Source organism: Saprolegnia parasitica, assembly GCF_000151545.1.
Source record: "Saprolegnia parasitica CBS 223.65 unplaced genomic scaffold supercont2.79, whole genome shotgun sequence".
Taxonomy (NCBI): domain Eukaryota; phylum Oomycota; class Saprolegniomycetes; order Saprolegniales; family Saprolegniaceae; genus Saprolegnia; species Saprolegnia parasitica.
In genome coordinates, this window is record NW_012156473.1 from 49929 (window position 1) to 76145 (window position 26217).

Consider the following 26217-nt stretch of genomic DNA (forward strand, 5'->3'; position numbering starts at 1 on the left):
ATTGATACATTGATACGTTGATCGTTGTACTTGGAACCAGTGCGGATGATGCGACCGTCGGCCATGACCGCCGTGAGCCCGAGGACGTTCGACTTCATGTTGCCGTAGCTAAAAGACACGAGTCAAACGATGCTACTGGAACGAGAGGCGGCATGCGTGCGTACCGAACCGTCGTCGTGCCCGACGCGTTGGTGGCGACCATGCCACCGAGCGTCGCATCGGCACCGGGGTCCACGGGGAAGAAGAGACCCGTCGCGCGGAGCTCCGACTCGAGCTGGAGGCGCGTGACGCCGCACTGGACGCGGCAGCTCATGTTCTCTTGCTCGACCTGCAGACGAGCATCAGCATGCGCACGATGAGAAAGATGATGATGTGCGTACCGAGAGAATCGACTTCATGTTGGTCAGGTCGAGTGCAATGCCACCGTGGAGCGCCGAGATGTGGCCTTCGAGCGACGAGCCAGCGCCAAACGGGATGAGCGGCGTCTTGGTCGCCGAGCAGAGCTTGAGAATCGTCGAGACCTCTTCCGTGCTGTCGGCGTAGACGACAACGTCGGGCGGGCACGGCGCGTGGTACGACTCGTCCGTACCGTGGTGCTAGACATGCAGAGAGGCAGCGTGAGGCGGCACGCATGGGCTAGCGCATGCTACGTACCTCGCGCACCGAGGCAGCGGTCGAGACGCGGTCGCCAAAGAGCTCCTTGAGCGTCGCGAGGGTCTCGGCCGACACGGCGCGGTGCTCGTACGGACCGCCCTCGGCCGAGAAGCAGCGGCGCGCGACCGAAGTGCGCTTGGAGATCGCGGCAAAGGACCGGGCCAGCATCGTCGTTGTTCGAGAAGCGGGCGAAATGCAAAATACCTCGAAGGGCCATCTCGCGCATCCATCCGGATATCCAGTACCGGATGGAATTTACATAGAGACGCAAGTGGCACATCCTGCTCGCACCCAAACGACTGTCCGGCACCATGGTCGGACCAAGTTGTTGGATCAGGTTCCGCTGCAAGGTCGCGTCAGGGACGTTATGGCGCGGAGGTGCTAAATGGAGTGCTCGTATCTGGTTGGAGACGTTGATGGTAGCCAAATACCAACCAGAGCAGTACAAGACCGCCCAACGGGGACGCGTATCTGTGGGAACGCAGCTCGTGTTCCGCCCTCTTACGTCAAGGTCGGACGCCTTCAGTTGCGCTATGCAGCGACATGGGGTGGTCATTCTGCCGCTTTTTTGCATTGGGTGACCTAAAAATCAAGAAATGTGTGGTTTTTCGCAGATTCGATCGAGAAGGTTCGTGTGGCGCCAATTCGAGTGTAGCTACTCCTACGTTGACTGCATTGCTTCTTGTTGGATTGGTATAATAGTAAAAGTGACTACCTACTCCACACGAGGCTCTGCGCCGCGCTTCATCCGTTTGGAGGTCAGAAACTCAAGGTCGGACTTGCCAGATTGATATAACCCGAACAGCCAATCCAAACGCGCCTTGTCATGCCAATATAGCCAATCAGAGTGGTGCGAACCCGATCTTTCGGGAAACGCCGCCGCGAGCGCCGCCCCGCATGTACTCGCGCAACCCGAGTCTCTTCTTCTCAGACCTTCCCACGGGTACGTCTCTACGCACTACGATCTATGCTGCATGAATGGCTGACTGCACAGGCCTCTTGTCGGGTCAAGACAACGACGTCGTATGCACCCAATTTCAAAGCGTCTCTACAGTTTATGTAGGGGGAGCGCGACGCGACACCCGAAGCACGCGCGCCACCGTCGTCCAAGCTGCGTATTGCCCAGCTTATTAAGGCGCAACAAGGCCCGTGGAAGCGGCCAGAGCGACTCGAGCGCGACGACGCCCCACCCCCGTCGTTCCCAACCCTGGCCGAGCTCGCCGCACGGAAGAAGCAGCCGCCAAGCATGGAGACGCACTCGCTGGCCGCCAAGCGCAGAGTGTATGGCGTTGGTCCCAAGCCAGCGCTCAAGTATGGCAAAGCGCCCTTGGCAGCAATCAACACGGAGCATAACGACCTCGAGCACCTCCGCGTACGAGGACGAACCGCGTTTGACGCAGCGCTAACGCTGGGAATGGCTAGAACACCATGCATCGCGTCGGCAAGAATCTTCCGATTCAGTTTTTAAAGGCGTCCAAGCACACGGATTTCGCCAAGCGCATGGCCACCGAGACCGTCGTGCGCATCGTATCAGCCAACTTTGAGCACGCGCGGCGTCGCGCCTTTGGCATGTGGCAGGTGCACCGAATCTTATACTTGGACCATTGACATATTCCTCGCCTCAACGCTACCAACGAACTCGTAGACGTTTACAGACGCCCACCGCGCGCGCGAGCACGCGTTCAAGCGACATCGTCTCGAACAGCTCGCAGGTGCTTTCTACGCTGACGCCTTGCATGCCACAAACGATCGATACCAATAGGTTTGGCACGCATGTTGTTTTTGCTGCAAACCAAAGTTGAGCACCGCTCTCGATACATCCTAAGCGCCTGGGCGGCCGAAGCTCGAGCGCGGACGCATGCTATTCATACCTTCCACGCGATTCAAATCCAGTGCGCGTGGCGACAAGCCATGGCGCGACGGCTCCGCCACCGTCTCTACTGCGCCCACTTAGCTGCCTGCCAGCGACACAGTGCCATCCACTCGCAGCGGTACGACGACGACTCTGTCACATGCATGAACGGGTACCGACATCGACCTAGATTGGTGCGCGGCTTTCTGGCGCGGCGTGAGGCTTCTCGGCGCCGAGTCGCCAAGCAAGAGATCATGGCAGCCACCAGAATCCAGCGGGCCTACCACAATCAAGTGCTCTACCGCGCGTATCGACGCCAAAAACAGAGTCGCGCGAGTGCGTTGCTCCAGCGCGTCTACCGCGGGCACCATGGCCGCGGCGTCGCACTCGCTCGTCGTGCTGCGCTCGCTCAGGAGGCCACGACTTACGTCCACGAGCACGTGCTTCCCGCCGCCTGCGCCAACGCATCTCGACGAATCGTCAGCGCCCGCCGTATCCAGCGCTGTGTGCGGCACGCGACCGCACGCACCAACTACGCCCGCGCGTATCCAAAACTCTATGCGCGCCGCCGGTACTTTCCTGCGTGTCGTATCCAGGTACCTTTTTTCTATTTTGTGCGTGGCGCATTCATACAATTGAACTAGCGCACTTGGCACAGCTTTCGGTCGGCACAGCTAACGGCAGTAGTGCGACGCATCGTACAAGGTCTCTGGGCAGTGCAAGAGCGTCTCGCGTCCAAGTGTGCTAACCGTGACGCACGGCGCGTCGAACGAACGCAACACCGGGCAGCAATCGCGATGCAACGCATGTACCGTGGCCACGTCGCTCGACGCCGCGTGCAGCCGCTCATTGACGTCCGCGTGAATACGCTCGTCCAGTCGCTGCCACCGGACTTTGTTGTCGCGCCAGCCATACTGCGCAGTCGAGGGACGCAGGCGATGGCGCAGCTCGAGCTCCAAGTTCAAAAATGGCGCGGACGAAATGCGATGACGCTCCAGCGAGTCTACCGCGGTCACATGGGCCGTCGCACGGCCAAGCGCGTGCGCATCGATTGGTGCCACCTTCTTTGCGTGCTCAACCGGCCTGTGCACGCTTTTCTTATGCGTCAGCTCGGTCGTCGCGTCCGGGTACTCTCATCATCACATAGCGATACTGGTACACAATACTCAGGTGAAATTGTTGGATAGGCCCGCTGGGCTCGAAAACGACACGCAGGTGTTACCAAAGCCTTTTTAGCGTGGAAAGGGATTGCCCGCGCGCTCCAGCACGTCCACTTGCTTCGGTCGTCGGCGCGGCTTCGGCAACTTGCCCAGTGGCATTTTGAAAAAGTGCTGCGCAAGAAAACGCTTTGTCGGTGGCGAAGTGGTCTGGTGCGGCAGCGCGAGATGCGCTTCAAGAAGCACAAAGCACAGTCCTTTGCGTTGCGCTCGCGACAAACCAAGGTCTTCCAGGTACTACGCAGGACGATGCCATGAGCTTTTCTCGACACGTCGGTGGTAGCGCCTATATGACCATGTTCTTGCCGACATCGTCCACAAGAGGGTATGGACGATGCAGCGCAAGGTGACGTTTGTCTATGCGTGGCGCCGCCACACAGCGCAGATGCGACACGTCCGGGCCATGGAGAAGCGGCATCACGCACGGCTTGTGGTCGCCAGTTTGGACCAATGGCGCTCGGTGTACGTCTATGACCACCTTGTGCAAGGCCTAGCGCGGCGCCAGCGCGAAGCGTCATCGCTGCGGTCGCACCTGGCCGCCCTGCACGCGTACGTCGTTCGGCAACATGCTGGTATATTGGACAACATCGATCAAAGGACACTAACTGTGCCCATGACATCGTTGGATAGTTGCTGCGCAATGGCGCCGACGTGGCCTGCAGCGCGGCCTTTCCCAATGGGTCACGGCGCGCGCGTGGACGCGGTTGAGCAACGACCAAGGCGCGCGGGCCAATCGGTTTCGCGTGCGCCATCTTGTGCGTCGGTGGCAGCAACTGCGCAGTATTCAGGAAGCCGCGGCGGCGCTCCGCACCAAGGTCGATGCATTTGCGCAAGGGCATGGACAGATGCGCGCGCTCGTGAGCTGGATCGTGCACACGGACGAAGCGCGCGCGTACCACGTGCTGTATACACAAGCACAGAGTCTCTTCAAGCGTACGCACGTCGCGAAAGCATTTGCCGAGTGGTTTCAGCTCTGGGCCGAGACGGCCGGCGAACGCCGCATATACTTTGCAAGGCTTCTCCAGCGTCTCTGGCGCGGCAAGCTCGGTCGGCGCCGCTTTGCGCAAGCCCGCGCGTTGGAAGACTACAAGGTTCACCAAAAACCACCTGTGCCGGCACGTTTCTATTGAAATCGACATTAGGTGGCGCGCCGCATCGAACTGGGCACGGACATTCCGCAACTGGCGCCGGACGCGATGCAGGCACTGGTGACACCGGCCGTGAGCGGGAAGGAGTGGGTGCTACTGCTCGCCTACTTGCCGTGGACTGCGCCGTCCCCGCGCATGTCCAAAGCGTTTGCAACTGTCGCAACGTCGTACTATAAGAACAAACGCATCGCCTTTGGCTGCATCGACGCCACGCAGCGGCACGCATCGTAGGCTCTTCAAGCATTCTTGCAACGTATCAGAGAATCCTGTGGCTAGGAAAAGCATCGCGGCCAAGTACCAGCTCGAGGACGCGAAGCTGCCGCGGTTGCTTGTCTTTTGGCAAGGGCGCGGACCCGAGACGCCGACGCAGCGGGATCCTGCGAACCGTACTACGCGCCGGTTCACCGCCGTCAGCTTGCACTACCCGCATCCGCTTTTGCAAACACACGAGCTCCACGCGTGGGTTCAAAGCCTTTTATCGCATAGCCGCGAGCAGACGGCGATTGATCTCCAAGCCGATTGGCGCCGGTTCCTCGTGCGGCTTCGGCGCTACTACCGGCGTCAGAGCTGCCGACGCAACGCCACGGTGCGCATCGTGGTCTGGTTTGTCCAGCGTCGTCGGGCGCGTCGGCGCCGGAACGCGACCAAGCTCCAGCGCTGGTACCGCCGACGCAAGGAACAAGTCGCTGCCTACGCACGCGTCGTGGCGTCGATGGCCGCGTACCGCAGGCCGATCGTAGCCTTTCAACGCACCCTTCGGCGCCACTACTGCCGGCGTCAGTTTCGTCGGGCCATGTACGACGACGACGACATGTTGTCCATTTTTGTTGAGTATTGACATGCGTACTAGGGATGAGAAATACGCTACCGTCGACAAGTACCCCCACGCGCCGCTGTGCTTGACGTGCGAGCGCGCGGTTGGCGTGCTCAAATGCATCGACTGCCACGAGCCGTACTGCGATGCGTGCTTTGGCGTTTACCACGGCAGCGGCCATCGCGCCAGCCATCGGAGCAAGATGATCGACTTTATAGCGATGCACGCCAACGACCCCATGTGCGCCGAGTGCTACGTGGACCGGCCCCAGCGTGTCTGCAAGGTGCATTTTTCCAATTGATCTAGACCAAATGACGTACGTTTTGTATAACTAGGGTTGTAAAAAAGGTCTCTGCGGTCACTGCCACAACAAGACGCACACCATGGCGTCGGGCTTGCAGAAGCACGTGTACACCCGAACGCGCGTGCTCTTGAAGACGTTCGAGCGCGCCCATCCGACGACCACCAAGTCGAGTAAGGCGACGCACCTCAAACTCCAGAAAAAGCGAGCACATCTGCTTCTGACCGAGACGGCCCACGAGATCATGCTCTCTCAACACTGGATGTCATTCACCCAAAGAGAAGCGGCGCGTGTCGCGACAGAGGCGGCGGCCAAAAAAGAAGCCGACCGAGCGGCAGCGCTGGCGCATGCAATGGCGCAGTTGGAACAGCCCGTGCTCGATGCGTTTGAGATCTACGACCCCGACCACGGTGGGTACGTCGGGGCCGGCGAGCTCGCCATGCTGTTGCGCAACGAGCTTTGCATTCCACTGACCAAGAAACAGCTCGCCATTGGCATGCGTGCCATTGACCAAGATGGCAACGGCCGATTCGGTATAGTAGCGTGCGCTCATGTTTGTTGCGTGATTGTCGGTGTAGAGTGGCGCGAGATCTGTGCCTGGCTGGCTGAAATTGTTGTCGACCACAAAGTCGATGGTAGGCAGGCTCCCCGCTTCCGTTTTGTGTGTTTTATTCGTGTTTTATTGACAACTTGCGCTATCTAGGTCGTCTCGATGCGCTTCGCCGCAAGAAGCTTCACGCTCAAAAGAACTATCGCGATCTGCAACGCAACATCCGTAAATGGAAGCGTGGGGTGTTCCCGGCGCGCAAGAAGCGCGTGCGCACGGTGCCGGGCTTCCCCGACGTGCCCCGATTGCACCCTGTCGACGACTTTCAGGGCAAAAAAACAGTCTTTTACCGCTTCATCAGCTCGGGTAGAGCAATGTGTATTGGATTGTGGTTGAGAGTGGACACGATTATTGTCGTGTGTAGAATTCGGCATGAAATGGATCCTCGAAGATGTCCACGAGATCGACTTGGCCAACCAAATGGCGGTGTTTGCGTCGACATTTGTGCCGCGCTGGAATAGCGGGCAACTCGGGTTCGAGTACTTTTACGACGGCGTGACGTTCGAGTACGACAATGCGATTTGGAAACAAGTGTGGCGAGAGGCGGCGCACAAATACTCGTTTATCAACGTTGCCGATGGCAGCGAGCACTTTGCCGACCCGCGCAAGGTCGAGAGGCTCTTTGCACAAGCCCGCGAAGCCTTCGGAGAGGTCGATACGGATGGGTACGCGTGTTGGATTGCGTTGAATCCGACTGACGACCGTGGTAGATCGGGTCAAATCGACGTCCTCGAGCTCTACCATTTACTCAATCACAACCTCTGTGAGCCCGTTACGATGGACCAAGCGCGCGCAATAATGGAAAGCATTGATAAAGACGGAAGTGGCGCCATTGGTATGGTATTCTCGAGATTGTCGATGCTACAATCATCCTCGGTGGCACTAGATTTCAACGAATTTTACACGTGGTACGCATCGGAAAACAGCCAGCAATGCCCCAAGTCGATCAAGCACCGCGGGCTCCAGACCGCGCTTCGCACGCGACGTCATGCCCAGCGCATCGGTACACCCTTGTGTGCTGTTTGTTTACTAAACCACAGGCGGTGTAGTCACGACCAGCTACAAGAAAGGGCTCGCGACGAGCAAGTCGGTCGTTCAATCCGTCCAGAACCGTGTCGAAGCGCAGCGTCTCGCCAAGGCATGCGAAGGCGCAGACCCAGAAATGGTCGAGCTTCTCATCGAGGTTACCACGACAGTATTCTATTATGTTACTATATTGTATCTGCGACTAGGGGTTTGACAAACCGATGGTTCACAAAGCGCTCATGCTGGCACAAAACGACGTCAACAAGGTTCGTCGTCGTCGTGCATGAGCAAGCAAGCGTTGATGCGACATCGTCTTAGGCGCGGGCGTGGCTGCAGCAACGCAAGGAAGAGGTCGAGCTCGACGCAAAACGGCGAAAAGAAGCGTGCCAGAAGCGACGCGACGCCCAGCTGCGAGGGCTGCACGCAGCTCATTCGACGGCGAAAGCTGGCCTCCTCAGTGTCGCGAAATCCATCAAATTGCTCATTCTTGGTGACAAGCCCAACCACGACGACGAGGTGCGACGGTCTTCCTACGATGGTATACGCATCAAACGGGTTGTTTCTAGGTGGCGATGATTCTACGCGACTTGCAACTCGAAGTCAACCGCGCGGAAGGCATCGTGCGAGACACGATCGAGAACAGCTGACGTCCGTGCATGGGGCTAGGGTATCCGGATACCGTGGCAGTCATTCTACCGGTACATTGTACGAGTACGGAGTTACCGCCAAAAGACATGGTTTCCACTTTATGTTTTGGTCGGGTCGCTCATACAATCAGGCGGCAAACAGTGATAGACGTCGTGCTAGCATGACAACCCAACGACCGCCACCATCAGTGGTGATGGCGTTGGGGAGCATTTCTCAAAAACGCCGCAATTTTCCCTCTATTCGCAAAACCCCCGCAAACTCGCAAACTAGTCAATCACAAACCCGTCAACCTCCTCTTAAAGCCAATCAGATCCAAGTATTTCTCAATTGCGGGGTTTTTTGAGAAATACGCTTGCTCGGGTCGTGGCTGTGAGAGTGATGGTTCATCATTTACTCCTTCCTATTGTGCAGCGGTGCAGCAGGTCATTTCTACTTTCTACGTGTGCCATGTGGGCGAGCATCGCGGATGTGCAACCGGTGATCTTGGCCTTTGCGGGGCCGCTGACACAGTACCTCAACAGCGCCCTCGACGCAGAATTGCACTCTTACGACACCAACCGTGAACGCACCATAGCGCGCATCTGGGCTGACGCCTTTAGCATCGATTGGCCCGGGCACCTCGAGCGTCTCCCATTGTGGACACACCTGTGCATGGCCACCTGTGCTCGCATTCGATCCAGGACCATGTACAGCAACGTGATGGCGTACGTTCACACCAATTGCTGGTCCATGATCGATCGGAATCGATACTGCAACATGAACTTTGCGCTCCCGACCGACGCGGGCTGGACACCCGACATTGAACTCTGCGACACCGATGCAGCCCCAATGGAGAACGTGTGGCTCGATGTCCTCGCACCATTCCTCGATTTTCCGATCGCGCTCGGGCACGCCGCGGTCATTGGCGGGCATCTGCAGCTCCTTCGCTACCTCATCCGCGAGAAGGGCGTCGTTGTCGCCGACTTTGGCTACATCCACGAGTACGGCCGCAGTGGTCCGGCGATAAACGTTGCCGCCTCGTACGGTCATCTCGAGGTCCTCAAGCTGCTCCACGACCGGGGTGCACCCTTGTGCACGACGGCGGCCATGGACAAGACCGCCGTCAATGGCCATTTCCACGTCGTCCAGTGGCTCCAGCAGCACCGCACCGAATGCTGCTCCCCCAACATACTCAATCAAGTCATCATGAATGGACACAAAGACATCGTGCTATTTCTGCAAAAGCACTATGTCGCCTCGTTCTCGCCGGCAGTGTTTCAAGCGGCCGCCACGTACAACGACGTAGACCTCGTCCAGCAGCTGCACTTTGTCTGGCACGCACCGTGCACGGCGGCCGTCATGGACACAGCCGCCGCCCACGGCAGCGTGGCGATCGTCGAATTTCTGCATCGAAACAGGACGGAAGGCTGCACGGTGCGGGCCATGGACAGCGCTGCCTTCCGCGGCGCCGTCGACGTTGTCCGATTCCTCCACAACAACCGAGACGAAGGATGCACGACCCTCGCGCTGGACGCGGCAGCCCGTTGCGGGCATCTACCGGTCGCCCAGTTCCTGACCGAGCACCGCACCGAGGGTGGCACGGTGCATGCGATGGATAGAGCGGCGCACCGCGGCTTTGAAGCCGTCGTACGCTACCTCCACGAGCACCGAGACGAAGGCTGTACGACACGTGCGGTGGACTGGGCCGCCGCCGCAGGCCATCTCTCCATTGTACGCTTTCTCCTGAAGCATCAATCGGAAGGCGGTACGTTCCGAGGCATCTACTGGGCGGCCTGGCACGACCATCGTGACTACCCTGCCATTGTGGCTTTGCTGCTGCAACACGACACGACAAAGACGCATGCTGCCGCCGCCGTCGAGCGAGCACTCCGAATCGGCGACCGCAGAACCTTTGATGCCCTTCTCGCCGCGGGTTGCGACGGCACGATCGATGTCAACGTCGACGCCATCGATTGGCGACCGCCGAGTCGCGCAGACGTGTTCCATGACGACCCCACGACAGGGGAATATGGCTACGTCGACAGAGACGAGGACGAAGAGTATTTCCGGTTTCACATGCACAGATACTGAAATCTGTCAGTGAATCTTCGCTGTAATCATGTCAAGCCGGCTTCAATAATGACATCAATGTTACGCGAGTGTCGATGCATACTAGCAGCAGTTGGCCCATCTCTCGGGAGGGTGACGGAAATACGATTGCGCATTCCAGCGCCCACGACAATGGGCAACATGAATGTAGAGTACTCGCATTGAAAAGGAATGAGCGACGTATTCCTGTTCTGATTTGCTGTTGGGTTCTTTGCAGGCTCACAGCGGTCATCGTTCTCTCCGAGTCGGTCGCCAACTATCTGGTTTTCAGGTCATGGGAACCAACAAGTGTATACTGCAGGCCGGATACAACACTTTGGAAGATATCCTGCCCTCGAATGGTGCGCGGGGCGCAGAGCTTGGCTCGATAAATGCAATTGCTTGATGATTTTGTGAATTTATCGCTATTCCGGAATATGCATCACATGTAGACGTCTATTGGCGCGACTTTTCCTGGAACGTGTTGATGCGGTTGTCGCTCATGAGCCGGATCGGGTTGCGGTGCGAGTTCCAGCTCGACTCGTTGACGTTGTCGCGGATCGGGCTGCCGCGGTTCTCCTTGTTCCAGTGCACGTGCGGGCAGCTTGTCAGGTAGCGCACCGACGCACCGCCAGCAAGCGCGCACGCGCCGACGATGACGCCAATGACGGGCCACGCGGCCGTGTCACGGAGCCAGGCCTGGGCGAACGTCGTGGCTTTAGCGCGGTGGGCCATGGTGCTGCTGGAAGAAAATGAAAAGTGATGCAGTTGTTAAAAGATCGTTGGTGTCGTCCTGGTACGAGACGACGGGTGTGCTCGCGTACCATCGCTATTCAGTGCTGGTAGAGAGTGCCATCTGGGGGTGTATGGAGGGTGCGATTGGCGGGAGAGTGCTCCAGTATCATCTTGCGTCCATGAAATGTCGGTCATGAATGGCTTGCCGAGCTGAGTCGGTCAAAGCAACTTTTGGTGGACTTGCTTTCGAGCCACCGTCTCGTTATGGCTTTGCTCGCATGATCCGACTCAATCCGGATCCGGATAAAGATACGCCGAGATTTTGGATCCAACGTAAAGAATGCTTTGTACGCTTTGTTCAACAAAGGAATGTTGCTTGTTCGATACAATAGGTTGTAGAAATCTGTCGTTGTCATTTATCCAAAAATTTAAAATGTGGGTGAACCACAGTGCTCGTTGACTTGGAGAATGTATGATGCATAACATAAGCTGCAACGTCGCTTCACCGAGTAAGAAAGGTAGCTCAAAGGCAAACAGCGAAACCAACAGCGGTAGCCGCAAGCGTCACCGCTACCGTTGGCGCTGCCGACGTGGCCATCGTTGGCGCCGGCATCGACGACGGAGCAGCTGGCGTCGCAACGGCCTTCGACATTGGAGTTGCGGGTGCCGAAGCGACTGTCGTGTCGGTCGGCGGCGACGTCAGTTGCACGAATGGAGCATACTCGAGGCCGATCATGGCCTTGATTTCGTCGCAGTTGGCGGCCTTGAGCGACGCTTGAAAGTCTGCGTACACCGCCGCACATGCCGGTGTTGAAGCGAAGAGCTGCATCTGCGCCGACGTCGGCGCCGGACTCACCTGCGTGAGCGACTTGTAGAAATCGTACGGCGCGGTCGCCTTTTGGCAAGCCGCCCACTGCGCATCGTTGGTGATGGCCGAGAGCATTTGGGCTTTCTGCGTCGACGTGCACGGCGTCGCGGCGACAGCCACCGTCATCAGGAGCAAGGCGCGAACGATAGAAATCATGCTGTCGAAATCGTTGAGGGAGGACTCTGTCGGAAGAGAACAAAAAGCAAACTGACCTGCTGCCTATGTTATCTTCGATAGCCGACAGGCCAATGGTGGTGGTGTGGCCCCTTCTCTTACAAAAGGACGGGCTGGATATGGATGGAATTGACTTCCTTTCTCGCTCTTGACAGGCCATGGGCTATGAAACTGTTGTCGCGCTGTCAAGCCCCAAACATCGCACCTGTCGTCGTAATTGTGGCGTTGAATGCTACACATATCGGGAGACGAACGAGTCAAGTTGGACGGTGCTTATACGCTTGATGCACTATCTCCGCTAAGCAACGCGAGCAGCCAATAGTCAGTTCGGCATTCGACTTTACACGTCTGAAGATGTTGTGAGGTGCCACTTTGCAGTGCGTTGACTCTCTGTTTCTGTTCCCTTATCTAGCAAGACAAGTGTGAAATTTGACGCGGTTATCAATGCTGGCCATATCTAAGTGATAGATCGCCGGAGTATCTTTATCCGGATACGGATATTTGACGTGCAGGCGCTAAGGCTAGCGTTGACCCGAGCATACTGTCTTGGCGATACTTTGTGGCGATACAAGGACACTAGCACAGAGTTAAGTGTGCTCAATACGCATAACCGTACCACTAATCGCACCCTCCATACACCCCCAGATGGCACTCTCTACCAGCACTGAATAGCGATGGTACGCGAGCACACCCGTCGTCTCGTACCAGGACGACGCCAACGATCTTTTAACAACTGCATCACTTTTCATTTTTCTTCCAGCAGCACCATGGCCCACCGCGCTAAAGCCACGACGTTCGCCCAGGCCTGGCTCCGTGACACGGCCGCGTGGCCCGTCATTGGCGTCATCGTCGGCGCGTGCGCGCTCGCTGGCGGTGCGTCGGTGCGGTACCTGACAAGCTGCCCGCACGTGCACTGGAGCAAGGAGAACCGCGGCAGCCCGATCCGCGACAACGTCAACGAGTCGAGCTGGAACTCGCACCGCAACCCGATCCGGCTCATGAGCGACAACCGCATCAACACGTTCCAGGAAAAGTCGCGCCAATAGATGTCTGTATACCATACTCGAGAGGTCTTAACAATTTGATTAAGTCATTCGTTGCATACCACCGAAGGTAGCCCACTCTTTGCTGGTAGATGGAGTCACAGGGATTCCTGATCGCAATCAAGAAGAAACGCGATTGTTTATGCTGGCGACAAACCTATATTGACTTTGTATTAAACGATATGAAAAGTCATAAACAGGCAAACCATAGAAAGCCATGAATGTGGTAAATGTGACGGCCCAAGAATTCTTTTAGTAGCGGCAGGTTACGAAGCTTTGGCGTGGAATTTTTCAATTTCAGCCTCGATGTGGCGTCGCTCGTGCGTCTCGTTGGTCGTGTCCGTAAAGACCTGCGCCTCCATGAACTCGTCCCAGTCCATGTACCACACGGTGAGTGCATACCTAGCCACACGTATTAGATTGTATCTATGCGTCGGCTCGAACCGTTTTGCGTGCGACGGCAGCACTTCGTGCGGCACCCGCGTGTCGGAAAAGAAGAGTAAAAGCCGGTCTAGAACTGGGCTAATGCGTGTTGGTGGCGTCCGGTGCAACACGAGCTGTCCGCCATCGCGTTCGTCCCAAAGAGGGTTCAAGTACAGAATCGCCGTCAGCTAGTGCGTCAACGATAAAAACGCGTTTTAAAAATCGCGTTGAACCTTGCGGCCGTTGCGGTTCGGGTTGTCGCAATGCTTGACGTACGCCGCGCCGTGACCGGGGTAGCATGTCAGCATGACGCGCTGTCGCTGCAGCGCACACCTAATATGTCGATGCGTTAAAGTGCACGCTTACTCACATCACGCGACGTACGAACGCAGTTCCGAGTTGACACCGGCGAGGCGCTCCAGAATAAGGCGATCCAGCTGACGGAGGGTCGTCACAATCGCAGGCGGACACGCGGGCTCGGTGCCGTCGAGCCAGAGCACGTCGTCGCCGCGCACCGACGCCATTTCATATCGAAGATTGCGCCCCGTTTTACCACCGGCAAGTGCGCCGCGCTCAAAGCAGAGACCGTCTTGGGCCGCGTGTAGTTGCTCGACCGCGTCGTAGAGCTGTATGGCGCTACCATGACCGAGAAAGTCATCGCAGAGTGCAAAATGTTGCTGGCTCAGAGCACGAGACAAGTCCCTACACAAAGGTTGCCTCTGGTGGACTGTATGGCGGACATGTACGTACGCGATTGCTGCGGCGTGCGGTAGCGGCGGCAACAAATCGTCGCCATCGCGATGGACAATGTGTCCACTTTCCGGCGGTGTCGCTACGCACATATGACCAACTGTAGGTTAAAAAGATGCGTACCACTGGCGTGGCCCAGAGACAGCGCCAGGACAGCGCGGTTGGCGTCGCAGTCACCTCGGCCCGCTGACGCTCGGCGAGATCATACTCGTGCTTGGCGACAGCGTGGTCTTGTTGGGCCAGCACAAGCGCTTCCGTGAGCGTCTCGACTTGCGCTTCCAGCGACGTCTTCCATTCGTGCAGCGAGGCAAACACAGTCTTTGCTTGCTCGTCGAGCGGGTCGGGTGCTTTCTCTGGTCGCGGCGTAAGTGCCCGGGGCACCAAGCACATCGGGGGCGCTAATTTCTTGGCTGTTTCGCATCGCCAGCGGGCGATATCGTCAGGTGATCGACACACGTAGGCTTCGCCCGCCAGGTACACCACAGGCAGCAGCGTGTACGGCCAGGTGTAGCAGAGTTTGGTGTGCCAGTCGTCGTCCGCGTCGCCTTGGGCGTCGAGGCCAACCGTATCCAGCACGTGCACCGCAAAGGTGGCGTCGCTAGTGCGGGAGGCCGTGAATGCGTCGGCTCGGAAGGGCACCAAGCCGGAGGGCTCGACGGTGACGACGTTGCCAAACGCGTTGGTGAGCGCTGCCGTCTCCCAGTGCATGATGCGCGTCATGTACAAGTCAAGGCTCGACAGAGACGACGATGCGCTTAACGCGTGGAGCAAAGGAAAGAGTTGGTACGACAAAAGCGGGCAGTAGGCCAGATTGACGTGACGCAAGTGCGGACATTGCTTGACAAGATTCTGCACATCCTGGTCGGACACGAGCAGCGACGCCAAGTTGAGAGACTGCACGACGCTACGGACATGCCCTTCGGTCGTATTCGTGTGCAGGATCAAATGGAGGTAGCGATCCAGTCGCACGTGCGTGGGCTGTATCGCAAGGTCGACGTGTCTCCAGTGGCTTGCCTCCGACACAACATCTCTGAGGCGCCGCGAGACGTGGCGTATAACAGTCGCATTCTCCCAAGAGGTCAGAAACGCGACAACATAGCCCACGACCTCGACAAGCGAGCGGCCGTCGGAAACCACTGGCGCCATATCAAACTCGAGCTCGTCAATGTCGGTGATGGTCTCGACGTTGCCGTCGTCCACGTACTGGATGGTCCATAGCATAGGCGTCGCGTCATCAGCGTAGGTAATATCGAGGACCTTGCACGGAAAGCGCAGGTCGTCGAGGACGCGCACGACCAATGCGCCGACGGCGAGCTTGGCCATGATGCAACGCGCCGGTTCAAGATCTCAAAATTCGAAAAACTACAATCCATGTCTTGACGACATTGCTTGCTTCTTGCAGTGCACCCTTTGCGCAAACCTGGCTCGCAAAAGCTCATGGAAGCATACTTGACTCCATCAAAGAATGTGGAACAAGGCTCTAAGCTTACATGTACATATAAGAGTTCGGCTTTGAGGACAGCTTGCTATATGAAAGAATGCATTGTCTTGATCAAATTGTTGAGGGCTCTTATGTATGGCATCTATTTGCGCGACTTTTCCTGGAACGTGTTGATGCGGTTGTCGCTCATGAGCCGGATCGGGTTGCGGTGCGAGTTCCAGCTCGACTCGTTGACGTTGTCGCGGATCGGGCTGCCGCGGTTCTCCTTGCTCCAGTGCACGTGAGGGCAGCTCGTCAGGTAGCGCACCGACGCACCGCCAGCGAGCGCGCACGCGCCGACGATGACGCCAATGACGGGCCACGCGGCCGTGTCACGGAGCCAGGCCTGGGCGAACGTCGTGGCTTTAGCGCGGTGGGCCATGGTGCTGCTGGAAGAAAGAATGAAAAGTGAAGAAATTGTGCAAAGATCGTTGGCATCGTCCTGGTACGAGACAGTATAGTTTCGCGCGGAACGCGTACAGCTGGGTTTTTGTACCAAGGCCAAGCAACGGCGCCATCTTGAACCGCTGAACCGCCAGGCCCAACCGCCAACTCACCCAATATGGCAGCTGCTCCTCCAGCTCTCTTATAATAGCTAGCAAGGCGCAACCGCCGAGATCAAACACACGAAGCTCACTTGCGACGATCTCGTCCAACTCCAAAGCTCTTAGTTACTCGACGCTCTTTCAACCCACCCACCAGTTCCTTCTAGGGCGTCGGCAGCCTCCCAAAACAAGCCCCGGTCGTCTCCCATATGCGCTTGCGTCTATAGCTTAGGGGACGAAAGACGGGCGTGCTCACGTACCATCGCCAGTCGGTGCTAGTAAAGAGTGTCATCTGAAGCGTTTCTGGATGGTGCGATTAGTGGTAAAGATTAGAGGTAGAGTTCCCTGTACATGTGTAACTGACACCTGCACTGCCGTCCTGAGTCGAGGTGGGCAACGCGTCGTCTGGAGGGGTTAATGTCCAGCGACCGTCGCGGGTGTGTCAGAGCTAGGTACTGACGGGGCAGTCGCTTTTTGCGTTCAACTATTTTGACTCAAGCTACAGACTCTCACGACATAAACGCTCATGCCCGATCACTGTTACTGGTCGATAGATACGACGTTGATTCGCTGTCATTCGCACAGCAGTATTGGCAGTACGCTCACAATGCAGTTCCCACAAGTGCCTTGGTTAAAGCAGTCAACGGTCGAAACCGGCGCGATGCCGTCCGCGATTGGTATAGTGACATTGGCCCACGCAGCGACGTACTATGGCGAACTCGACGCAGGTACAGTGGTTCCGAGGTGCCCCAACACGACACCACATGACCTGTGGTATGGTAGATGGCCGCCCGCACGGCACTGGTTGCTTGTACTTTTCTGCCGGCGGCTACTACGCCGGGAGTTTCGTCGGCGGGCGCAAACACGGCCCTGGCGTCTACGGCTTTCCAGACGGCTCGCGGTATGAAGGCGACTTTGTCGACGATGAGCGCGACGGCTACGGTGTGCACTCGGTGCCGATCGGCGACCGCTACCGGGGTCAGTGGCGAGCGTCGACGCAGGATGGCGTCGGCGAGGTCCTCGAGCGGTCGGGGCGGTTGCGCCGCGGTATCTTTCAATCCAATGCCTTTGAGGTTCCGCTCGAGCACTCGGACGATGTTGTCGCGCACTTGGTAAAAGCGACGGAAGCGCAGCAGTGCGCGTTCATCGCCGAGCGCAGCGCCCGCGCGTCCGAACAAACTGCCCATTTCCAAGCCTCCATGACCATCGGTGGGACCTGCTCGGTGACTGCGTCATCACTTACAACGCTGTACACGCGTAGATGGCTGCTACATCCAGACGGACGCCGACTTGGACGCATACGAAGCCGAGGCCCATGCACGGCAAGAGTCGTCGAGTGCGGCGTGGCTGCGCGACTTTCGGTCACTCGAGGCCGAGACACAGGAAGGCAAGACCGAAGAAGCGACGCTGGGCGAGACGCAAAAGCAGCTCTACTTGACGATCCAAGCCCGCCGCAAGGAGCTCGCGCGTCTGAGCATGTTTTGGGACGTTGTCCAAGACAAAGAAAAACACCTGGCCGAGGCAAGTCGCGTCTTGAAAGCTGTGGAATGCGAGATAGCGGCCGAGATGGCGTGGGCCAACAAGGCTCAACCTTCAGCGCGCATCACATCTCCACGGCGATCGACGAGCCGTGCACCGAGTATCCACGCACCAAGCCTCGAACCAAATGTTATGACGCGTTCGCCTCGACGTTCGCTGGGCACTCTGCCACCAGTAGGGAGCCCCCGGTCAGAGATAGATGCATAGAATATCTACATGCGCGATATTGATTTTCGATATTCGGCGGTTAAAATGTCGAAGCATCCAAACACCGACCGCGTGCTGAGTCACATTCCTTGCTGCGTTGTGGACCGTGGGCGCGATGAACAAGTCGCACCGATCCCCGCTTCGGTCGGGCGCCCGGAGCATCTACGCCGGGCTCTTGGATGCCCTCTTTGTAACCGCGCATGTCCTCGTTGGCTACGGTACGTACGCGAGTTACGACTGGGTCACCACCGAGCTCTACCCTCTGGGTGCGACGCTCCTCGCTGCCCCCGTGCTACCGCCACCGTCGCTGTGCCGCACGCTCTTTTCGACCCCGTCGCCCACCGATGTCCATGTTCTGGACGCCCCCCGTGACGGCCTCTTTGTCATGCGCAACGGCGCCAACGTCGGTCGCGCCATGACGTGGGTTAGCGTCGGCGCACCCGGAGACGACTGCGTCGCGCCCTTCTCTCGCGCCGCCGCCCACGTCCTTGGCGTTGCGGGCCCCGACGTCTTTGCGCCGATCACGCTATACGACGACGCGGGCCACAAAATCGCACCCACATTTGCCAGCATCGTGGCGGCCAAGCGTGTGCATCTGCTGCTGCACGGTGAGGTGTGGGTCTGGCCTGGCATCGCTCTCGGACACGAGTGGACCGCGGACGGCTACGCGATGCGCACGCTCTCGCTCTCGCCAAAAGTACATGCCTTGACGCAAACGTGGGATGCAGACAATGTGTCTGAATTAGGTCATCCTCGTGCGCGACTTTCTCGACGATTCGGAATGCAGCGCCCTTGTGGAGGGCGGGCGGGACCTACTCGGGCCGTCCCACACGGTCGACAAGGCCGCCAACCACCGCCTTGCTCTGCGCACGAGCTCGACCGCGTTCCTTGGGTACATTGCAATATGACAAAGCGTCGTCGTCATCTTTAGAATAGCCACGTCGCCGTGGCAACGAATATAAAGGAGCGCGCAACGAGGCTGGCACGGTTGCCCGACGTGAGCTACACGGAGGACCTTCAGCTCGTGCGGTACGGACCAGGCCAGTGGTACAAAAAGCACACGGATTACTTTCAACACCTCGACGTCTCGTCGCATGCGCGTGCGGGGACGTCACTGGCGCACTGGGTGCGCTGGGTCCAGTCACAAATCGGCCGCACGGCTTCGTTGGCGACGACGCACCCATTGTATCCGAGCCTGTCGTCTGCGTTTGAGCGGTCCTTTGCGCGGCTGCTGCTCGAACGGGACGCCATTCAAGACAAAGCGGTTGTGTCGTGGCTTCGACACCATCTGGAGCACGAGTATCTCTTGTCGTCGCTACTGGCCGCGTGGAGTCCAACGAACCCGCTTCTCTTTGCCACGTGGCGTCGCGTCTGGGAGGACGCCGTGGGGATCCCCGCGCTGCAATGGCGGTAGCATCCCACAAGATTTTGCATCTACGTAGTATTGAATGATGCCCTCTGTAGCGACCCGCTGCAGCTCAAGTACGTCGAGCCGAACCGACACGCAACGCTCTTCTTGTACTTGAACGACGTGGCCCACGGCGGCGAGACTGTGTTTCCGTACGGAACACCAATGTCGACGACGACGACGACCATGACGTCGGGCATGCCCGAGTGCGCGCGCGGTCTCTCTGTCAAGCCAGCGAAGCGCGCAGGCGTCCTCTTTTACAACAAGGCGCCGACGGGCGAGAACGATCCAAGAAGCATGCACGGCGGGTGCCCGCCGCAGGACGGCGACACCAAGTGGGGAAGGTAGTACACACAACACTTGTACGTGGCATCCACTTCACTTTATGGTGTAGCAACGTCTTTATGTGGAACGTCGACGCGGCGTATGGCAACAAGAAATGGCGCTTTTGGTAGGAGCCATCGTCGTTCCTCGCACCGAAAATATATCAATGTATCAAGAGACACCGTTTTCATACACGAACCTCGCCGTCAATGATCCTCCGTCAGTCTTTTTTAGCAGTGGCGTGCGATCTCATCGTTGGCAGGCTTTCTGCCACATGTAAAGTTTGGTAAATGTAAAATTAAACAACTTTCATCTGGACATCGACGCCGATAATAACACGACGAGACCTCAGTGTGTTCTGAAGCCCCACAAGACCTCTACATGCTGTCACTGGTTTCTGTTTCTCGATGATGCTGGCATCCAAAGCTATTCGAGGAGTGGGGGCTTCAAGACAGAAAGGACGTGTGCTTACCCTTATCAAATAACATCACATGTGTGCCCTGGCTATCTCAAAAAGGCCGTACCGATAAGGCCTTTCTGAGAGTCACGACAATATTGCGCGTCACTGCACTGAACATGGAGGTCAGCAGCCGTGTATCTGCTGTAGCAACAGGTGAGTATTCGCGGCTTTGGTCTTCTCAGTCAAACTCTACTCTCCAGCACGATGTGTTCGGTGGGCGATGTGGTTCTGTATCCGGAATCTCCGGATACGAGCCGTCCAATTCCCATCGCAACCAGGCATGCGGACGCTGAAGTGCCCGTGCAAGGCGCGCAAGTGCGACGAGTGCAAGGGCTGCGTCAAGTGCCAGTGCCACTGCCATGGGCCGCCACCGCGCCTGCCTGCCGAGAAGCGGCCCACGAAGGTCAAGAAGCCGCCCAAGGTCAAGACGCCTCGCACCAGCAACGGCGACGACCCGACGCCCAAGCGGCGCCAGTTGACCATGGACGAGCTCATGCAGCCGCGGCGACGGTCATCGAGCGGCGAGAAAAAGGCCGCTGAAGATGCTGTGGACACGCTCGAGGATGCTGCGGACGACGCCGACGACGTGCAGCCACGCCGATCGTCCCGGTCGCAGAGCGTCGTGGACCAAGGAGACGAGCCAGACACACCAGCCGTCGCAACGGACGAGACTGCTGCCGCGGATAATGTAGATGCAAACGTAGTGGATGACGGTGGTGAAAGCACCGCTGTTGAACCGGTGCCCGAAGAACCCGTGGTCGTGCCCGAACCGATGAGCCTCGAGGACCAGCTGCAAGCGCTCATGGACCGCAGAGAGACCGAGGTGAGCGAGCTCGCGGCGCTCGAGCGGCAGATCTTTGAGCTCGAAGGCGCGTACTTGCGGCGCAACCAGCACGCTGGCAACATTGCGAAGGGCTGGGCGCCGGCCAAGACCTTTATCGCCGAGGTCATGAAGGACCAGCTCCTGGAGCTCGAGCTCTCGGGCGAGAATCCGCCCGACATGACGCGGGCCGAAGAAGACGCCGTGAGCCAGCAGCGCATCTTTTCGTTTTCGTCCACGTCGTCGCCAGCAGAGCTCTTAGCGCAGCAGTGGGTCGAGCACAAGTCTTCGGACGAGCTCTTGGCCTTGCGCCTCGCATCGGCGCCCGTCAGCCGAGCGCTGCGCAAGCGGGAGCTCACAGTCGACACGACCGAGAGCAGCCCGTCGCCCGACGAAGGCTCTTCGTCGTCGGCCAAGCCCCGATCCAAGTCGAAGCGAAAGCGATAGCTGTATTGCCCCAGAAATCAATGTACCTTCATCCAAAACCTATCCCGTGTCAACGATCCGCCACATGTAATAATATCTCTCTAAAGCAGCCTCCCACATCCTTTCTGTGGTGCTCTAGCGAGGGCTCAATGCGCAGAGCGTTGTCTACAATGTGGCCGGCATGCGAGACCAAGTTGCGTCGCCATCTCCCGATGCGTCGTCTCATCCTCTCATCCTCTCATTCGGCAGCGCAGTTCAAATCCGGCCCGTGCTCACGACATTGATACGGAAGGCTTTATATATAGTAGAGGCTTATCGAGATGGACAGGCTTATCGAGATGGACATTGCGGATGCAATTAGCACGAGTAAAACATGACGCCTTCGAGGATCGCAATGACCGTCGTGAGGAGCTTGAGCGTGCCAAAGGTCGAGAGGCCAAAGAACGAGTTAAAGTACGCAATCCACGTAAAGATCGACCACACCGTCGACGGAATGAAGGCCCAGATCGACGCGACGAGCCAAAGGTGCAAGAGCAAGTTGGGCACGTCCGAGTGGCTCGAGAGGTCGTTTGGCACAGGCGCGGCGCCGGCCTCGAGGTAAATGCGGCGCAGCGCGAGGCGGTTCGCGTTGCGCGACTTGGCCGGGTCGACATGGTACTGCGGCAAGTACCGGACGAGGCACTTGCCGGGCAGCGTAAAGATACGGGCCGGCGGCCAGAGCTCGTAGGCGCCAATGACAATCGCCGGCGTAATCGGCGCGCCTGCGTCCGACTGGAGGTAGAACGGTCCCTTCTTGAAGTCTTGGAGGAGACCCGACTTGGACCGCGTGCCTTCGGGCGAGATGGCGACCGACCGGCCATAGTCGACGACGGCGCGCGCGAGGTGCTTCAAGCTCGTCTTGGCGCGCTCACTACATGTTGTCGGACACGCCATGAGATAGAGTTGGAAGAGAGGCCGCGTACATGTTGGAGCGGTCAATGGGAATGTTGCCAAAGCCCCAGCGGAAGACCCAGCCGACAATCGGGATCAAAAACAAACTCTTCTTGCCGATGAACTAGACCGACATGAGCGAATCGCATCGAGCGAGAGAGGAGGTCGCACCTTGAGCACGACAGGGGACGAGCCCTGGATCATGAGACCGTCCAAGTTGGAGCCGTGCCTACCGCGCCGATCATATAATGAGCAACATCATCCACGACAATGCAAAAGAGCGTACGAGAACATCATGACTGTGGACCCGCCGTTGAGCGCGCGCACGTTGTCTGTGCCTTCCGTGACGATGTGGATGCCGCCGACGGCGCAGAGCGCCCAGCCAAACCACCATTGGATAAAGTCGACGGGCAGGTAGTTGTTCTTGACGCCCATCTTGCGCAGCGTAATGTGCGTCCAGCGGAGCGGGATCAGGAAGAAGAAGATCGCAAAGCCGCCAAAGAAGAGCATCGCGAACGACGCAAGGCGCACGCCCATGTACACCTTCTCAAACGTGCTCTTGTCCTCGGGCTGGATCTCGAGCGTCAATTGCTTCCGCAGCGCATGGAAGCGCGCGACGACCGCGATCATGGCCTCGTCCTTGCTCTGCGCAATGTCGTCGCTCATGGCCTTGGTCGGCGAGTCGGCGGCGGCCGTCTCGATCTCATGCAGAAGCGCTTCCTCGACGTCGAGGTGGATGTACTCGGATTCGGCGTGGAGCGCTCGGCGCATCTGGTTGCGCTGCGCCAGCGTCGTCGAGGCCACGATGGCCTCTTGGTCGGCGAGGAAGGCGGCGACCTTGGCTTCGACGGCTGCCAGCCGCGCGTCCACGTTGAGTTCTCGGAGGAGCGTCGCTTCCATCGGAAGAAGAATCTCGGGAAATGACGAACTCGAGCTGCCTTGCTCGCCGCCCAATACCTTGATCTTTGTATGCACGGTGTTTGGACGCGTCAACAGGCGCGTTGATTTCATTGGCCAAGTCGCTTCAACTTTTGGCCAATCACACATGGGATGACGACGTCGGCGTCGAGTCAACAGCGCCACGGCGCCGGCGCCGGCCGTGTCTCTGGCGGTGGCCGGCGATGGGAGGTGCGAGGCCGAGCGTAGCTTACGTATGATATATGGCTTCGGCAGCCAACGGCGCCGGTATCGTCGCCGATTGGCGGGCGTTGAACGGTCGACGACACCCTGTCGAGTCGACAACCGTGACAAGCACGCGGGTACCGACGGCGTCTCTGCGCCCATGCTGATGCGAACTGGCAATGCACGGAGCATGCTACGGAGTCGCGTTCACGCAGCTCATGACGTCGGCAGTGCTACCAATGTGACGGTGGCGGCACCTCCGGTCGCGCTTCAACCGCACTTCAACAATGTGCTCGGATCTGCCGCGTCTACGGTGTACTTGGTGATAGCCAACGTCAGCAGCGTACAGAACAGGATGGCGAGCGACAGCTGCTACATGTAGTACGAGGGCACGGCCACTACGAAAGTGCAGAATGCGCTCATTGCAAAGACCAAATGGCTGCTTCTTCGTTGCCATTGCCATGAGGCGTCGGCGAGAAGGAGCTCTGAGAATCGCGCGGCTGACATGTGTCTTTGCTTCGTGCATGTCGAGAATGCGGCAAAATGACGTGGCTACACCATATATTTGTGTCGCGAGGCTTGTCCTAGTGTCTGGAGACCGGTATATACTCGAGCAAGTCACCAGTTGATGCGCCGCCGCCGACGAGGACGAGCGATGCGTGCACTGCATGGACGTCTGCAGAAACAGTGACAAACGCGAAGCTATCGGTAGACAACGGGGACGGGAGTTCCGAACATGCATTCCAAGCGACAGAGTGCTCTAGCCGAGAGACCTTGCCCTTTATTGTGGCATTCGTTCCATCTTCGTTTTGCTCGACTGCCGACAGCGCCGTGGCTACATCGAATGCATTTCCACGTTAAAGAACGCGATGGCGACGAGCCACGCGGCGACGCTACAGAGGCCGCCGAGGAAGATGGGCAGTGTATACCCCCACGCCGTAGTGACCGCCACCGACGCGCACACATAGTTCAAGAGTTGCCCAAAGCACAAGGCCGAGTTGAGGGAGCCGGCAAACCGCCCGGCGTCGGCGTCTGGTCCGAGCACGTGCACCACGAGCGGCATCGCAAGCGCCATGATCGTACACTGCGTGACGCTGACGAGCCCGACGATCGCCAAGTCGATGGCCGTCTCTTTGCAAAACGCCAACAAGAGCAGCAGCACCTGCGGCACGCAGCCATAGGCAACGACACGCTTGGCGCCAAACCGGCGCACGAGTCGAGGCAGAAAGAGCAAGTAGGCAAGGCCCACGAGGTAGAGGGCGTCGGCACTGCCAGCCAGCTGCACACCGCGGTTGTAGGCGTCTTGCGCAGGAGAGCAGGCGCTGCCGCACATATCGGCGCCCGCCGCGTCGCCGCCGTTAACGACAAGGCCAAAAAACTGACCTTTCGACGAGTTGTACGCCGTGTAGCCATACTGCGTCAAGAACGCAATCGCAAAGTAGACGCGCAGCGGCGGCGGGAGGTCGCGCAAGCCCGTGTAAACAGCTCCGAGCACTGCGGTCGTCGCGGACGGTGTCGGCACCGGTGTCGACGTTGTAGGCAGCGGCTGCTCGTACACACAGAGGCACACGAACGAGGACGAGACAAACATGACGCTGATGAGGACGCTCAAGAAGGACTGGAGGCTGTTGTACGCAGGGCCAAAGAGATAGGTGTAGGCTGCCACGATCAAGTACCCGACGGCTGTGATGAGGCCACCGACAACCTGCGCCGTGACTTGCCGGTCGCCAGCAAAGTCGGCCAAGATCAAGTTGAGCGGCACCTGGGCAACGTTGAGCGTGATGTCGATCCAGACGTAGCAGAGCACAGCGAGGAAGCTCGTCCACGGGCGGTCGATGTCGGTGTCGCCGAGCGCCCGCCCGATCGGCATGATGTACATGAGCAGCACCCAGCAGAGGATGCTAGCGGTGGCGCCAAGGGCGAGGAATGGACGCCGCCGTCCAAAGCGGCTCGTGCATGTATCGCTCCAGACACCGACAGTCGGGCCCAAGAGCACGCCCGAGATTGGCCCCGCCATTTGCACGAGCTGCACCGAGGTCGAGCTCAAGAGAATCTGGAGCAACGGACCGTACACGGCGGTTTGGGCCGACCACGCCATCGCGATGGCCATGCGCGGGAGCGACAGCAGCGTCATAAAGCGGAGTGAACACCCCGTTGGGTTCAGCTCTGAGGTTTCGTCGTACGTCGAGGCTAGCGGTGACGTAGGTTCGAAGCCCGTACCAGCTACGTCTGCCTCGACGCTCTTGGGCGTTGCCATTAGCTTCACGAAGGCGAGAAAGTGGGACCTACATCACCGTGCTCGCAGATTCGCGTCCATGCAAGCATCAAATCAACGGCGCGATGTGGTGGTTTTCTGAACCCGCAAACGTTCCAGTCGTTCCAGTGCCCGTCGTACTAGTAGTTGGTTTTGTGTTCTGGTAGCAACTAAAGGCGTGGCACACTGGTCTACATCTTCTACTAACTACCGAACTGGCATCAACTGTACCAGAAGCCTTTTCCTCAAGGCACACTACAAGGCGCATCTTGAAATATGAGACAAGTTCAAGGAGTCTGTAGCGTTGCTCGTGCAATCTGCTCTTTGACGTTGAAACCTAGACGACTAAACGACTAAACGACTAAACATGTAAAC

General features: G+C 58.3%; 11 protein-coding genes across 11 annotated transcripts; 6 read left to right on the forward strand and 5 right to left on the reverse strand.

Annotated features, from left to right (window-relative positions):
- Window positions 1-122: 122 nt before the first annotated feature.
- SPRG_11678 (hypothetical protein) lies at window positions 123-839 on the reverse strand (the record flags this gene model as incomplete). The annotated part of the gene is made up of 4 exons (XM_012351352.1): window positions 655-839; window positions 381-596; window positions 165-328; window positions 123-132 (listed from the first exon to the last, which is right to left on the reverse strand). Exons 1-4 carry the CDS (start codon window positions 820-822, stop codon window positions 123-125), a joined length of 558 nt encoding a protein of 185 aa, XP_012206742.1. The 5' UTR covers window positions 823-839.
- Window positions 840-1551: 712 nt separating this feature from the next.
- SPRG_11679 (hypothetical protein) lies at window positions 1552-3150 on the forward strand (the record flags this gene model as incomplete). The annotated part of the gene is made up of 6 exons (XM_012351353.1): window positions 1552-1597; window positions 1649-1677; window positions 1718-2026; window positions 2077-2232; window positions 2300-2366; window positions 2417-3150. The coding sequence occupies 6 exons, from the start codon at window positions 1552-1554 to the stop codon at window positions 3148-3150; spliced, it is 1341 nt and encodes a 446-aa protein (XP_012206743.1).
- A 153-nt stretch (window positions 3151-3303) lies between these two features.
- SPRG_11680 (hypothetical protein) lies at window positions 3304-8294 on the forward strand (the record flags this gene model as incomplete). The annotated part of the gene is made up of 17 exons (XM_012351354.1): window positions 3304-3591; window positions 3694-3957; window positions 4007-4295; window positions 4354-4814; window positions 4866-5098; window positions 5148-5666; window positions 5722-5968; window positions 6021-6519; window positions 6565-6621; window positions 6690-6899; window positions 6958-7258; window positions 7304-7428; window positions 7480-7596; window positions 7643-7776; window positions 7826-7885; window positions 7938-8135; window positions 8186-8294. 17 exons carry the CDS (start codon window positions 3304-3306, stop codon window positions 8264-8266), a joined length of 4083 nt encoding a protein of 1360 aa, XP_012206744.1. The 3' UTR covers window positions 8267-8294.
- A 729-nt stretch (window positions 8295-9023) lies between these two features.
- On the forward strand, window positions 9024-10337 carry SPRG_11681 (hypothetical protein; the record flags this gene model as incomplete). Its single annotated transcript, XM_012351355.1, has 1 exon — window positions 9024-10337. The coding sequence occupies one exon, from the start codon at window positions 9024-9026 to the stop codon at window positions 10335-10337; it is 1314 nt and encodes a 437-aa protein (XP_012206745.1).
- A 377-nt stretch (window positions 10338-10714) lies between these two features.
- On the reverse strand, window positions 10715-12093 carry SPRG_11682 (hypothetical protein; the record flags this gene model as incomplete). Its single annotated transcript, XM_012351356.1, has 2 exons — window positions 10715-11033; window positions 11644-12093. 2 exons carry the CDS (start codon window positions 12091-12093, stop codon window positions 10791-10793), a joined length of 693 nt encoding a protein of 230 aa, XP_012206746.1. The 3' UTR covers window positions 10715-10790.
- A 1301-nt stretch (window positions 12094-13394) lies between these two features.
- Window positions 13395-15672, reverse strand: SPRG_11683 (hypothetical protein). The gene is made up of 6 exons (XM_012351357.1): window positions 14471-15672; window positions 14328-14409; window positions 13962-14279; window positions 13811-13910; window positions 13599-13765; window positions 13395-13556 (listed from the first exon to the last, which is right to left on the reverse strand). Exons 1-6 carry the CDS (start codon window positions 15648-15650, stop codon window positions 13421-13423), a joined length of 1983 nt encoding a protein of 660 aa, XP_012206747.1. The 5' UTR covers window positions 15651-15672; the 3' UTR covers window positions 13395-13420.
- A 1341-nt stretch (window positions 15673-17013) lies between these two features.
- Window positions 17014-18027, forward strand: SPRG_11684 (hypothetical protein; the record flags this gene model as incomplete). Its single annotated transcript, XM_012351358.1, has 4 exons — window positions 17014-17080; window positions 17136-17561; window positions 17614-17982; window positions 18008-18027. The coding sequence occupies 4 exons, from the start codon at window positions 17014-17016 to the stop codon at window positions 18025-18027; spliced, it is 882 nt and encodes a 293-aa protein (XP_012206748.1).
- A 186-nt stretch (window positions 18028-18213) lies between these two features.
- On the forward strand, window positions 18214-20149 carry SPRG_11685 (hypothetical protein; the record flags this gene model as incomplete). Its single annotated transcript, XM_012351359.1, has 5 exons — window positions 18214-18795; window positions 18845-18990; window positions 19035-19508; window positions 19563-19850; window positions 19901-20149. 5 exons carry the CDS (start codon window positions 18214-18216, stop codon window positions 19959-19961), a joined length of 1551 nt encoding a protein of 516 aa, XP_012206749.1. The 3' UTR covers window positions 19962-20149.
- Window positions 20150-20543: 394 nt separating this feature from the next.
- SPRG_11686 (hypothetical protein) lies at window positions 20544-21619 on the forward strand. The gene has a single exon (XM_012351360.1). The coding sequence runs from the start codon at window positions 20571-20573 to the stop codon at window positions 21555-21557; it is 987 nt and encodes a 328-aa protein (XP_012206750.1). The 5' UTR covers window positions 20544-20570; the 3' UTR covers window positions 21558-21619.
- A 274-nt stretch (window positions 21620-21893) lies between these two features.
- Window positions 21894-23366, reverse strand: SPRG_11687 (hypothetical protein; the record flags this gene model as incomplete). The annotated part of the gene is made up of 4 exons (XM_012351361.1): window positions 21894-22446; window positions 22499-22590; window positions 22638-22695; window positions 22753-23366. The coding sequence occupies 4 exons, from the start codon at window positions 23364-23366 to the stop codon at window positions 21894-21896; spliced, it is 1317 nt and encodes a 438-aa protein (XP_012206751.1).
- A 1057-nt stretch (window positions 23367-24423) lies between these two features.
- Window positions 24424-25845, reverse strand: SPRG_11688 (hypothetical protein; the record flags this gene model as incomplete). Its single annotated transcript, XM_012351362.1, has 1 exon — window positions 24424-25845. One exon carries the CDS (start codon window positions 25843-25845, stop codon window positions 24424-24426), a length of 1422 nt encoding a protein of 473 aa, XP_012206752.1.
- Between the last annotated feature and the right edge of the window lie 372 nt (window positions 25846-26217).

Bases quoted from the DNA above. Each gene is read 5' to 3' on its own strand.
- SPRG_11686 (XM_012351360.1), top strand. From the start codon at position 20,571: ATGCGGACGCTGAAGTGCCCGTGCAAGGCGCGCAAGTGCGACGAGTGC.
- SPRG_11683 (XM_012351357.1), bottom strand. From the start codon at position 15,650: ATGGCCAAGCTCGCCGTCGGCGCATTGGTCGTGCGCGTCCTCGACGAC. The intron at 14,410-14,470 runs GTCTCTGGGCCA...ATATGTGCGTAG, and splicing joins AACCGCGCTGTCCTGGCGCT to CGACACCGCCGGAAAGTGGA. The intron at 13,911-13,961 runs GTACGTCGCGTG...TCGACATATTAG, and splicing joins GTCAACTCGGAACTGCGTTC to GTGTGCGCTGCAGCGACAGC.